This window comes from Ambystoma mexicanum, chromosome 4p (genome assembly GCF_040938575.1).
Source record: "Ambystoma mexicanum isolate Mex_15411 chromosome 4p, UKY_AmexF1_1, whole genome shotgun sequence".
Taxonomy (NCBI): domain Eukaryota; kingdom Metazoa; phylum Chordata; class Amphibia; order Caudata; family Ambystomatidae; genus Ambystoma; species Ambystoma mexicanum.
In genome coordinates, this window is record NC_090927.1 from 180,464,302 (window position 1) to 180,479,144 (window position 14,843).

The 14,843-nt window shown below is 44.7% G+C and overlaps 1 protein-coding gene across 4 annotated transcripts in view; it reads right to left on the minus strand.

Moving 5' to 3' along the window:
- The window catches only part of PTK2B (protein tyrosine kinase 2 beta), a 998,240-nt gene that overhangs the window by 63,269 nt on the left and 920,128 nt on the right, over positions 1 to 14,843 (minus strand). For all 4 annotated transcript variants that reach the window (XM_069605649.1, XM_069605652.1, XM_069605651.1 and 1 more), the window contains one exon: positions 11,721 to 11,879. In XM_069605649.1, coding sequence (XP_069461750.1) covers positions 11,721 to 11,879 — 159 coding nt within the window. The remainder of the gene's footprint in view (positions 1 to 11,720; positions 11,880 to 14,843) is intronic.

Sequence of the window (14,843 nt, forward strand, 5' to 3'; positions counted from 1 at the left end):
CAGCTACCAGAGTGTAGTGGGGAAAGTACAAATGCCCCTATCTGATGATGATGCACACAGACTGGTCAGTGTGGTTTTCTATCGTCTGATTGAAGAATACCCGCATCTTGATGGAAGACACATGGATGTGGATATATTCATAAGGGATCCAAGAAACAATGCAGCGCTAAATGGTATCTTGAGAAGCGTCATATTGCAAGTAAATGCTAGAACTTTGAGGTCAGAGTGAAACTTTCCTTCGAGGGACACATCGAGAAGTTGCTAGTCAGACAGAACTTTTGTTTCAAGCTGAAAGAAATTCATCATGTCATCTGGTCTAAGGCAAATTTGAGAAATCAACTGGGAACTGGTGTATGTCGTTGAACTTATCTAGACTTACTGAGCCATTTTTCTTCTTGTTGGAGAGGCATCCACGTTTCGTCTGGTTAAAGACTGGTTCCAGGGAACATTGAGGAGTTTGATTCTTGGTCTGCAGTAAGCAGACAGCTGATCGAGGATAAGTTGCTGAGTCAGAAGCAGTACATAGTGCTGATCTATTAAAGTTTATTTTTCCTTCCTTAGCAATAAAGATGGGAAGTATTAGTAGTGACATAATTATGACAGATATAGAGAGATGTTCATGCTGTCCGCAAGGTCTATGCTGTAAGATATCCTATCTGTGTATTATTTACGCTTGCATTTTGTTCATAATCATACTGCCTTCACTCACAGTATGCACATCGTACTATATTGATGTACATGGAGCTAAGACTCCTGTGATTCTTCCTGAGCAGAAGGAAGGTACAATTGTTGCAACTACTAGGCATCCAAGACCCTGAAGTTATTCCTGTTCCAAAGAAAGATGACAAATTGCCTGATATTGAGATAAGTATCACTAACAATCAGTCACATGCAAGAAGTGTCTTAGAGACTCTCATGGGACGAAAGAGACAGGCTTGGAAAGACAGGCAGGAAAAGGTGCTGATAGAAGGTGAGCATATACAAGTAATGCATGCAATTACACCTGGTCCTGTGATAAATGACCCAAAGATGATTCCTAAAAGACAATCATACATGGAGATTTTGCGAGACATTTTCTTGCCTAGAAGGTATGTTGAGAGGATGAAACTCTCTGAACTTTCTCCTATTCAGGGAGCACTGATAGGTGTTCCTATAATTGATCCAGCTAGAAGGAATTATGCTAACACACTTCATGAAATGATTATGGCAGGTCACATAAGAAGACTGTTGCCTAAAAGAAGCACCAAAGAAGATGATTTTGAACTGAATGATTACCTGGACAGTACAGCTCACCTGGGAAAGAACATATGGTACCAAAATATGAAGGAAGCTGGAGGAAGAACTTTAAATGAGGAATGCTTTGTGTGTGCACTCCTGCCTTACAGTATGGGAAAATCCAAGCTCTTCAAAGCTAACGAAATAGATGTCCAGACAGCTCATTGTCTTTCGCACATAGCACTTTGCAAAACAAGAGGCCAGTTCATGGGTCGAGATGCCTACCTCAAATGGGCAACTGAATGGACAGATCCAGACGAAGATGACTACATCCAAGACACAAAGACAAGAAACAGAGCTCACATGAAGAATCATGTGATCAGATACAAGAAGCCTGGAGTGAAAGGAGCTGGAATGAGATGAGAGGTAAACCCAAAGACTAGAGAGTCCAGGAAAATCTGCATAAGAAATTTGTAGATGGAAGAACAGAGGCCAAATGCAGGTCTTGGGATCAGTGTTATCACCAGACGGATGGGAAGAAGGAGTGGTAATCTGCAGAGCCTGGGTGGTCTTTGGTTGTTACAAGCCTGCCATTGACATTGTACAGAATGGATTTAAACCATTATGGCCAAGACTTGCTAAACTACTGATTTAAGTCGAAGACAGAGGAGGGCCATTGCAGATAGCGCCTATGGAAAGTTCAAAGCTGTGTTTCAGAAATAATGGCACAAGAAAGGTTGGAGAGAATCAGAACTGTGGTTGAATCTTTGATGTACCAGGAATGATAAATGGAACAGCAGTAATCATGGATCATTATTGGGCTTGTGGATCCAGGGCGTACATGAATCTACCCAAGGATTGGAGAGCACGATGTTCATTAGTGAATGTTCATGTTCCAGCATTGGTGATTCAAATAGTGACCTCCACCTTGACAGTTTTCCAAAAGCAGATGCTCATCTAAGGAAGAAGAGGTCTGTGGAGCTGATGAAGAGGATGAAGAGAGAGAACTACTCAGCTAAATCAATAGAAGCTTTTGATGCTATTCCATATGAGCTCAGGCTGTTCAGCCAAACTTCATAAGTCTTCACATTGATCTTTATGCCGAGAATCCAGGTTGGAGCAAATACCAAATGGCTGAAAATGACCAGATGGGAATTGCTACATACGATCAACACAACTATAAAGGGATTCAATGCAATCAGAGAAGAGATGAGAGCCATACGACTGATGACTCTTCAGAATAGATATGTCTTGGATATGATTACAGCTATGGAGGAGTTTGTGCAAAAATTGGAGAATCATGTTGCACATTTATACTTTCTCATGATGATGAGAATGGAACCTTGACGGAGGCCATAGACATGTTGACGAAGCTTCATGGTCAGATGATAGACAAAGTGGAAGATGTTGCTGATGACAGCTGGTCTGGATCGCTCTTTTCTTGGGTTCCACAATGGATGGCAGATATTTTCAAGTTCCTTGGAGCCCTGATAGTGATGATATTGCTTGGATTCTGTGTAATCAATTTAATAATCTCACAATGCAAGAAGACAGCAAAGAAAGCCATAGGGATGAAGATCATGATCGATGTTGAACTAGGATGGAAAGCCAAAGATCTGACGGATGAAAACATTAGAGACTTTGGGAAAGCCAGAATTAATGAGCCTGAGGGAACAACGTTCCTGTATCCAAAGAACCATAAGAAGTATGTGGGAAGATAGATCTATTGCAGTCCAAATGGACAATGCAGTCTTATGACACGGAACAAAGATGAGCATGTGAAAACAGGAGGATGCCAGAAGGGTGTCATAAAGATATGGATCCCAAAGAAGCTTTTTCTTCAGACCTTAATGCCTGGATCTAAATGATGATGAGAGAGTGGTTGATGAATCGCCCAGAGGAGGGAGTCTAGAGGAGGAGCCAAGTACCCCCACCTCAACCGTTCCGCCCCTATTGCCTGCATGTTGGAAACCAGGGTATGTGACATACATGGAGCAGTTGAAACAACAAAGACCAAAGGGAATCCTAGAGGCAATATTCCCATTGAGGAAACCATACTTCCATATGAGGAAATATGATGGTTGTTTAAATGAGATTCCTGAAGAAGCAGAGCAAATGAGGGGTCAAGACGAATGGTGACGTCACCAACTATTGCCAAGTTAACGTCACACAGAGCTGAGCTGACGTGCCTAGAAGAGATGTAGAGACCAGAGAATGTAGATATTCTATAAGGCATCAAGACAGTATCAAGGATAAGTGACATCTTGGGATCAAGGTGAAGAAACTTATGCCACAGAAACAGATGAAGATATCAAGTTATTTTACACGTGTACACATGCAAAAGAAACGCAAGCAGACAAAGTAATCTTAAGGCTGGATTTATAGTGAATAGATTGCGGCAAGTGCCTATATATACGCATTATACCAGTGCTGGTCTTTAGCGAGAAGGCCGAGAAAGCCTCATTTCCAGTGTGTCGCAGTTAAAAAGCAAATAGAATTATAAAGTGAATCTCAGCAGACAAGGCTGGATGAGCCAAAGAAGCCATGGTCTTATCAAACTGGAGTAAACTGACATTGGATACAAATCGTGTGAAAGAACAGAACTCCTGTACGGAAGGCATGAACAAAACAAGGAAGACGTCAGAGGTCTGTCAACAAATAGTATTAAAAAAGCACTAGAAGCTCGATTCCATGATCTCTAGTCACATGGAAGGATGAAGTTGGACGAACGGGAAGGTCACATCTACGCATGGGGGCAGAGCATGCCTTCACTCCCTGAATTTCTCAGAGCTAACAACACTCTCAAGGCTGAGCTTCAAAGCCTAACTGACAGTAGACCACTGAAATGAAGATGTATTTATATGCTAATTGGTGGGAAGCAATAGTTAAAGCGAGCTCACCAGCACCTGGATGGCCAGCATGCATGCTGCTAGACGTACATGGAAAAGTACTGATGGAGGTTAGAGTGCCAACCAATTGTAGAGGACTGCATGATTAGGGGTCCTATAGTTGTGTAAACGAATGGGACGTTGTGTATTTAGTGACGTTCATAGAGTAATTTCTAGGGGAGGGCTTAGTTGCCCCACCTGATGTTAAGTAACCAATCACATATTCGCACTTTTTTTTAACTAGTATGGATTGTATACTTAGACGTTCACTCAGAGCCAAACACCCATACTCGTAGGTTTTTGTAGTTTGAAACGTAGAATGACGTTGGTAGTGACACAGGTCAACGTCATTGATGACGAGTTTTGTGTATATATTCTCTGTTTTTTCTAGAATGCATTGAGTAAGAGGATCGAGCAAATTTGTTGATGTTCGTTATGCTCCCTGTTTTAGATAATTGATATTAAAACAGTCTTCCTTTTGGCAACTACCTGAGTCATTTTGATTATTGATCTATGAATACAAATCTGCATCCCAGTCCATCTCCAGGGTAATTGCTACTCATCTTAAAGGGCTGGGTTATCCAGTTCAAACCCCACACACACATGCACGGCCTAGGGTAGGCAACCTCCCACACACTCCTTGCGTTCCCGCCCTTGCCATGCAGCTACTTTGCGTCACCCCTTTTATCTCCTGAGGCCGCTCCCACCCTTTACTCATTCTCTCACCCCTGAGCGACTGACCCCATTCAGTGTAGCCAGGTTATGGGCCCCGGAGGAGTCAAGGGGGCAACCAGTATCTCTAACTTGGAAGAACTCAGACAGTGGGCCAGGTATTGCACTTAAATGGCTTTGAAGGTGGGTAGCGCATCACACTTGGAAAGACCTTGAAGGTGGGCAATCAGCTGCACCTGGATGGACTTGGTGTTGGACAATGAGTGGCATTTAGATTTTTTGGAGGTGGGCAATGTATCATATTTTATGTATTTGAGGGTGCACAATGTATTGCACTTTGACGGACCCGGGTTGGGACAGTGTATCGCTCCTAGGTGAACACTGAGGGTGAGCAATGTATTGAACTTGTATGGATTCTGAGGTTATGCAGTGTTTTTGCACCTATAATTTAGGGGATGGGAAGTGTTCAATGTATAACTAACATGTATTTGAGGGTGCGAAATGTATTGCACCTTGACTGGCCCGGGTTCGGACAGTGTATTGCTCCTAGATGAAAACTGAAAGTGAGCAATGTATTGAACTTGTATGGATGTTGAGGGTATGAAGTGCTTTTTGCATCTAGATGGAGTTCAGGGCGTGGGTGGGCAATGTTTAATGTATAACTAGCATATTTATTCCCTTCACGCTCTGCAGTTTTGAATCCTAGGTGAAGGCAGTCATCACTTCTGCATGCACCTATTACCACACATAACTCGAACAAACACTTTGCACAGCACCTCTGCCATAAGAATGGAGCTACCTTTCACGACAAAAATTCAAACTGTGGCTTCACCCATAACATCTATCCTCTTGATCCCGTCACCCCGTAGCATACCTCTCTCCACTCAGCCACGTACCAAACAAACCAATGCAGCTGCCTACACATGTAAACTTATTACCACATGTAGGCCGTTTATCTCCACTCCCAACTGCATTACTCTTGCTAGAACGTTAGTCTTGTCCAAAGTAGATTATTGTAATGCCCACTACTTAGGCACTAGCCGCAAAAATATTCACAAACTACAAGTAACTCAAAATAACGCCATTAGGGCAGCCCTCAACATCCCTAAGAAGTCGCATATCTCTGAGACTAGACGTAATCTGCATTGGCTCCCTATAAAGCACAGAATATCCCTCAAAGCTCTTGCCCTAACCCACAAAGCCAGGGCTAACCCCGCACCATCCTACATCTCTAACCAATTTACCCCACACACATCTACAAGACCACTTAGAACAGCTCAAGTTAACACTATGTCTATACCAAGATTCAAACTTGTTTCCCTGTACAAGCCTCAAAGCTATGGAACACACTACCTGTTCCAATCAGGTCTGTAACCTCCTTCAACCTATTTAAACGCAACACCAAACGTTGGCTTCATGACCTGGACACATTGACAGCTTAACATCCTAGAGCTTATATTTACTGCCTGCCCACTGTACATTTTGTAAATAATATTACTATCTGTCTCACCTTCGGCCCACCGCCATAATTGCAACATGTATTCTTGTACCTGTAATACCAATGTATGTATTTATTAACTGTTGCCTACTGCTTGCTAATGTAACTGTACTCTTATGTAACATGATCAAAAAACGTACGTGCCCGTATGCCCCTGGGCCTGGTTGCACTTTATAAATAAACCAAATACAAATACAAATACCATTAGACATGGGTGGCTAGCCGGGACTTGGCCACCCCTCGTAACCTTTAATGGCTACATGCACACATGCATTTTAACACCTCTTATTTTCCCATACTCTGGACTTTGATCCTTCCGAGGGCTTTCAATCGACAGCACGTTGGGACCATACCAAAGGCGCTGTGAAAATGAATGGATGAATATATATTGTATTTTCAAAAGTGAATATCCAAGTTTGACTGATGCACTTGAAATCTTGCGGCATGCACCAGCTTCAGACAAGGGCTTGGAGTGTGGGCCCAGATTCTCAGAAATTGCAGCAGATAATCTTAATATGATTGCCTCCAAAGCATGTTTTTTTTCTGTGACTAAAGAAAACACCTATTTTTATTATTTATTTACATCTAAACGTTCACAGTACTTCCTCAAATATGGAATGATCATTTGGCTATAGCCAGATCAGTCGAAGCCAAATGTAATGAACTTTCATGGGCTATGTGACAAGTTACGGATGTTTTTAATTCTTTTTCCAACATAAAGAGACAGGTATCCTTAGGTATGGTGTCTATACATTAGCTGCACTACTGCAACTCTGCAATATCGCTTGTGTGGCTGGTACTGTTGGGTCCCAGCATTGAAGTTGATATATAGACAAAGCCAACCATGCTTTATTTAGTGAGAACTCGATCTAAGGACATAATCTGTTCATACAAGGACAGCCTTGAAAAAGGCACATCCAGTGTGAAACATGTCTAGGCTCAGATGCTCATTTCAGCCTCACATGAGCCATCATTTGTTGACCTGGTGGATTATAATCTGTCTAGGTTGCAAACCAGACCTATGGAATGGATTTGTTCGGAAAAAGGAATATACTACGGCCAGCAAGACAATATGATTTGTTAGCGTGTGCGGGACCAGTGTTAAGGGAATAATCTTTACCTGTCTAATGCTTACTATACCCACTGGGATAAACATGGGCCAAATCAGTTGTTTTAAAGCTTCTTTATTAGGTTATCTTATAAGGGTAAAGCAAATAAGCTTCCTTGGGGCCAGAAAAGTGAACAAAATAACATAATCCCTGTCAGGATAGCTGTTTACCAGGATGCAGTCAGATCTCAGAATAAATTTAGTGCCTCTCGGGGGGTTAAAAAGTGCTCAAAGAAAAACGGTCCTTAATGCAAGAAAACGTAATATGATGAGTAGGCACGAGTCAAAACATTAAGAACTGCAAATAAAATGTCTCCCACAATTCCTCTTACATCTTCTCCCGGTCCTTCTCCTTCAGTCCCAGCCTCTGGTGTTGATAAGTTCCTTGGGCAGTTAATGGTAGGCGGGGAGGAATCCTCCTCTTGGGTCTCCAGTCTACACGGGAGCCTGTTGGCTGTTCTGAAATGAAAGCCACAGGGGAGCTGGCCTAGAGCACAGGTAAACAGGACGCCACCCAAAGGTACTCAGAGAGTACTCTGTAGGCCTCCCACCAGCTTCCTCTCCTGGGGTAATTCTGCAGCCTTCCAATCCAACCCATCTCTCCTCCTTGATGCATCACCCTGAGCTTGTGCCTCTGGGACCATCTCTTGTTCCGTCCTTTTCTATAATGTTATCCTTGTGGTTCCCCTGCACCTTCTCAATGCTCGCCTCATGATGCTTCCCCACCCATCCAGTTGTCCCCTTGCATCTTCTCTCAGTCGCCACCTCCTGCTCTCTTATGTCACTGACCTTTCCATCCTCTCCTCTACCAATCCTGGGGATTCACTGCTTTGACTCTCTACTCTCATTACCTTCCTCTTTATTGTCTCATCACTGTTCACCGCCTCCTCTTTAGGAACCTCTGGCTTAAGCATCTCTACATTAACAAATTAAGGATTGGCTGCTTCTCCCCTTTTTTGTGATTTTTCTCATCCACATCGTTTTTTTTATGTTCACCTCCACGCGGTCGTCTTCTTTCTTCTGTCCCCCTTAATGCTCACACTCTCCGCCATCTTGTTCTCTCCTCTCTTAAATACTGCCCATCCCCAACCTTTTCTGCTCTTTTCCCACCTCCTGCTCCTTCACATCCACCCACACCTTCAGTACCTTCCTCCTCCTGCACCTTCAACTCCCTCTGCACTTTTACTCCTTCTGCACCTCCACCTCCTATTGCACCTTCAACTCCTTTACTTCTTTAACTTCCTCCTCCTTAAACCCCTCTGCAGCCAGGGGTAATGTCCCAATATCTCTATTCCTACTTCCTGGATCCTTCTCTCCCAAATCTCCTTCCTAATCCTCTTTCCCCCAACTCCTATCGTCTCCTTACCCCAGCCTCCTGGGTCCTCCTACCCCAGCATGCTGGGCCTCTCTTCTGGCCTCCTGTCTCTTGCTTAAGCCCCTTCCGCTCTCTTCAACAGTCGTCTCCAAATGAACTCCTTTGTCTGACTACCACTACCTTCTGCACAGTCCCCTCCTTGTAAAGAGCCCTGAATCCACCTGCCTTCTAGCCTCTCTCTAATGTAAGGGAACACAAGTGTCACCCCCTCTCTACCTGGTATGGTTGTCTGTGGTTTTGATTTTAGGACTTGGGTTTGGTCAGTGCATTCCCATGGGTGGTCTTCTCCACGTTGCTAGGTCTGGAAAAGATTGGGGGCTAAGCCAATGTCGGGACTGGCAGGATTAGGGGCTGGCTATAGCCTTTTGGTTGTAGCCCCTTAGATTCTATCCGGGGCTACACCAAAAGACCTGGGGCTATAGCCCCCTCAGCCCCCCCAGCAATGCCTCTGGTCTTCTCTCTGCTTGCCTCACACTGGCCCATCCACTGAGGAGTCTCTTAGTCTCAGGGCCCCCAGCTGAATGCGTTTAGAGACATTGTCAGATGAATGATCAACACCTTGTGTTTCATGTCTTGGTTGTGGCTCCACTCTTCCCCATGAAGTTGTATATATAATTTTCACAAGGGGGCTGGGCGAATGTGCAGGCGTGGCCTTCTTCTCAAGGTCTCTGCTCACACTTGGTTCTCTAAAAGGAACATGATTGTCTTAGCAAAGTGATGGATGAGTGCCTGGCTCATGCGTGTTGCATGGTGGGGGTAAACCGGGGATACTCTTTATGCTGCCTCTCTCCCAGCATAAACTATTTTGTGCCAGCTGTCAGCCCCATTGGGGACCCCATCTTCCAACAGCATGTTTAGGCAGAGGATTTTGTCACAAAAAGGCAGAAAAACAATGGGTTGGAATATTGCTCTGGGCAATGCTAGTAGATATGATTGATTCAAAACCTTCCCTCTATCGCTCTTGATATTGCTATTTTATTTCTATCACGCTCGTACACAAGTGTTTCAGAGCACGACAAGGCAACGGGAGACAGGGGAGAACAAAAGAATGATCTTATTAGGCCCAGTGACATTGAGAATGTGCAAGTGCATAGGAGAGGGGGAGGGAAAAAGTGTATAAAAGGGGGGAGAAGTGGAAAGTGCGGAGCAAAGGAGAAACAGATAAATAATAACAAAAAAATAAATAATAAAGGCAACAATCAGTGGTTGTGGAGCCAGCAAGTGGCAAGTGCTGGGTTTAAGGCAGCAGACAGGGTAGGTCTGATACGTGCAGGAAAAAAGGGGGGGACTATATGGGTACAGATACAGACCTTGTGCAAGGTGGGGCCCGGAGGCAGTGTAGGAGGGTGGCATGGTGATCAGGTACCTAGGCCCGGAGGACAGAGGGTGGCCAGGTGCACGGTGCCAAGAGACAACAGATCAGCCGGGTAGAGAGGGAGTGAAGGAAGTAGCAAAGAGTAAGGTCTTGAGCTGCTTACGGAACCGGATATGGTTCTCCTCAAGTTTTAGAGTGGCAGAGAGGCTGTTCCACAGGGAGGAACCAGCCGAAGACAGAGATCTACCCCCAGCTCGGTTCTTTGAAAAACGACTGACCTTGAGCGTGTTAGAGGTAGAGGAGCGAAGAGCCCGAGAGGGGCGGTATTTGAAGAGGGATAGCTGAAGATATTTTGGACACAAGCCCCAGATAGCCTTGTAGACAATGCAGAGGGTTTTGAATGTAATCCTTGCATCCACTGGGACCGAATGGAGAGATTTCAAAGCTACAGAGATATAATCCCAGGGCTTGAGGTCTAGGACAAGTCTCTCAGTCCTGTTCTGGATTAGTTGCAGAGGGTGGAGAGTAGAGTCAGGTAGATTTAGAAAGAGGCTGTTACAATAGTCCAACCTAGAGAGAACCAGAGCTTGGGAGACAGTGTGTTTCTGGGGGAAGGAGAGGAAAGGCAGAGGACCTCTGAGGAGGTGCAGTAGGAAGTTTGACTTTTTGGAGACATCAGAGATGTGGGCGGAGAAGGAAAGTGTGGAGTCAAAGATGACCCCGAGGTTCTTAAACTCGCAGGTGGGGGTAGGAGGAGGGCCAGTGGAGGCCGGCCAGAGAGAGAGTGGAAAGGATGGTGAAGGTGTGCTGATGGGGAGGATCTCCGTCTTGCTGGCATTCAGACAAAGATCATTGGCGGCACACCAATTTTGAATGGCAGTTAGGCAATCAGAGATGAGAGAGGGAGAGGGGTTGGCCGAGGGCAGCCTGAAAATTAGTTGAGTGTCATCAACGTAGCACTGGAAATTTGAGCAGAAAATGTCAATGAGTGGGCAAGGGTTGCCAGGTATTGGTTGAAAAGCCAGGGTGAGAGGTTAGACCCCTGGAGAACAGAACAGGTAGAGAGGAAGATAGATGATATGAAGGACCCATGTTGGACCTGGGGGGGTCGATCAGAGAAGAAAGAGGTCAGCCAGGCCAGAGCCTGATCATTGATACCCAGGTTATCATGTATACAGTTGAACAGGATGGTATGGTGGACCATGTCAAAGAAAAGACAGAAGGATGAGGACAGAGGTTCTTCGGTGTTACATGTTTCTTCCTAGTTGGAGTACCATTCAGGAAGAGCCGTAAAGGTGGGTGTTGCATGGAACTTTTGCAAGGGCCCGGTCCATTGCTTAGTTTCTTCATTGAGGATCTTTTGGGGTTGATATAGCACCATTTTCGATCATTGGGTCCCAGTCTCGGAGACGAGCTGGAGCTAACCATTTGCCTGCCAAACTGGTGAAGCAACTTCCATCACCAGATCTTCCTCACCCAACCACGACAACAGAGTGTGGAAGCAGTTGTGGGGATTAGGTGCCTCCTTCGAGGATCTAGCGAGAAGGAACTGGTATCTGATATATATTGCCGACTCAGTAGACAATCAGAACGCGTGCAAAACAACACAACACAGAGTCATGGCTAGATTGAAAGCTCAGGGCACTTACCTTCACAACAGTAGGATAGCCTTCTGGCGGAAACTGGCTGACGTCGTTCTTGAGCTGAAGCACTGCTTTGACAAGCTCCATTACATTAAAGTAAACTTTATCATCAGTGCGGTCGAGGTTAGCAGTCGGGGCCGGCTGGATAGGCTGGATCGGCTGCGGCTGATACACCAAAGAATCAAAATTAGAACCCATGCTTTCCAACGTATCACCATGCACATATTGAGGCCCTGAGTTTATATCAGGCCACAGCGATCCCGGTAACAGCGCATGCTTCACATAAACCACACGCGCAATCTTGACCTTGCGGGAAGACTATAATGGTGCTGTGTAATTAAATGGTAATAACAATAATTAGGGTTTATTATTAAACTATCAACTTCAAACTAGAGAAACAATGCAACTGCAAAAATGTGAGATGGAATTGGTGCAGCAAGCGTGAGGGAGATTTCTTAAAATGTACAGATAAGCATTGAACGCTACCACAATAGGTGTTCTGTGGGCAGATGGCAAAACCCACACAATTTGATTCTGCTAAATATAGTGCAGCATTAAAATACAGATATTTCTAATAACAATCCCCCCTTTAACCCACCAAAAAGCCAAAATATGACTGTTGAAAGCAAAAAGCTCTGAAAACACATCTGAAAAAACAACTGAAAAAGAAATATTATCTAATTATCCCGGATATGAATATGAAAACCAATCACACAATCGAATTGAATTTGAAAATGCGTACTTAATTTAGTTTGCATTTGTATGTATTTATTGAGGTGTTTCAAGCAGAAAACACTTACAACAATAACAGAGCTATATGTGGAAATCCTGTAACAGGTGCCATACATAAGAGGACATGATAATTAGTCCCTGACAGGTTGTTTTTAGGGAATACAAGACACATTCACCAGGGCGGGAAAAGAAACAGAACAGAAAGCAGTCCTCGGGGGATGAATCTGTACAAGTTCAAAATGCAGTGGAGCTAGGGACAAGGCCGTCATAGGGAGGTGGGGGGGCGGTCATGAGCCAGGCAAATGTGGGTGCTCCTACTAGGATAAGGGGGTGGAGATTCAGCGCAGATTTAAACAAGTGACAAAAGGCAAGATACGATATATCAGGCGATAGGCTCGAACCCGGCTGAGGGATGCCTATGAAAGAAAATGTGTTTGTCGAAGTGGTCAGGCGGAGGTGTGAGTGAAACCCCCTGGCCCAGTCAAAAGTCTTCGATGTAAAGGTGAATGTACAAAAACTGAACTGTGAGCTCCCAAATAACCAGGTCCGAACCCGATTGAGGGAGATATATTGTGTGTTGTGAATTAAGGCAGGATCGAACCAGGACTGAGGGAAGCTTGTGTTTTGAACTGAGTTTGAACGGTGTTTAAGAAAAGACCCATACTCGGGTGAAGGAAACCTGAGGGGTTGATTGGAGTGAAACCTGAAGGATGTGTATCCAAAAGCCACAGTGGGTCTCTAGAGGAACAGTGTGTTATTCACCTACCTTTTTTCCATCAAATCTGATATACCCTGTGCTTCAAATGTGGGGAAGGGAGTGTTACATCATTTTCTGGAAGCCATTTCTGATATTTCCTTTTTTAAACACTCTTTTCATTTTTGATTATCCCTGTGCACAATCACTGTAATAGAGTGAGGGCAGGCATTCGGTTTTCCAGTTTAAATCTTATGATTTTGACTGACCCGACTAGGACCGTTTTATCTGGCATTTGATAGTCGAGATTACTCCCATCTTAGGTATAGGGCTAGATAGGCCTTTATCATACTCTTGTTGAAGTCTAATGAACACCCTTGAACTGTGTTAACTTGTGTCTGTCTTACTGTTGATACCATGCCTTCCGTACAGAGGGCAGAAAAATGCACCGGGGAGATGAGTGGTGAAAGTATTCCAGGTTATAGAGATCTTGAAAGGGAAGTACAAGACAAAGTAGTTGGCAGACAGTGTGAATTAGAGTTTGCAGGGATGAGAGCAAGTGAAGCAGGAACATTTAGCAGAGTCTAAGGCCATAGTGAAGGGAGGAGAGTTTCTGTGTAGGTGAGGATAAGAGTGGGAAGAATGGAGGTACAGTCCTTGAGCCACCTGAAAGTGGACATTGCATGTTTATTTTGAGGACGAAGATCTGCGGTATGCAGGGATGGGGCAAGGGGAAGAGGGAGAAAAAGGATTTAGAGGGAGAGCAGTTCCCAATGGGGGAAGCTGGAAGCCTGGTTCAAGCCTGTTCTGCTCAATTGAGGATACATGTGGAGGTGCAATAGAAAGAAGGGATGCCCTGACATTGGGCAGGTAGGGGGCCAAGCAGACTGGTCTGAAGGAACTTGTTACTTACATGTAACTTCTGTTCTCCAGCATACATAGATTCACATGCTCATGAATATTCCCTGTCGTCAGGCTGGGACTCCTCAGTAATATTAAATCAGTTTCACGTTAAAGCTAAAACTGCTTGTTGCTTCTATAGCCTATTGCTGTTACTTTGGGTCATACTGTACCAGCCAATGACATTTTTCCTCCTACCACGGGTGGCCGTCTTCAGATTTGGTCATACACTAAAAGTGGCAGTTGGAACCAAGAAGCGCCAGAGAGAGGAAGGAGTGTGGGTTCACATGTCAATCCATGTAAGACCCATGCTGGATAACAAGAGTTACAGGTAAGTAACTTGTTCCTTCTGTAGAATGGTGTTTTACATGGATTCACATGCTCATGAATACGATTACACAGCAGTACATATACACAACCACAGGAGGCAGCAAGGCTCACAGAAGCAATACACTTACCCCTGGAACACTCACCTCATATAAACAGGCTGCTAAGCACTGATTGGCCGACCCACGACTCATCCCTAGAATCCCTGCCAACGCAGTAGAATCTTGCAGAGGTGTGGGTAGACTTCCAAGTCGCAGCCCTGAACATGTCGGGCAGGGGAACACCAGAGAGAAGCTGTAGTCACTGCGATGGCTCTGGTGGAATGGGCTCTCAGCCAGCATGGTAGCGGTCTGTTGGCCAGATGATGGCAATGTGTGATACAACTGGAGAGCCTTTGACAGGGTCTTGCCATGTCCCACAGGTCCAAAAATGACAAAAAGCTGAAAAGTCTTTCGAAAATCCTTTGTGCGTGTAAC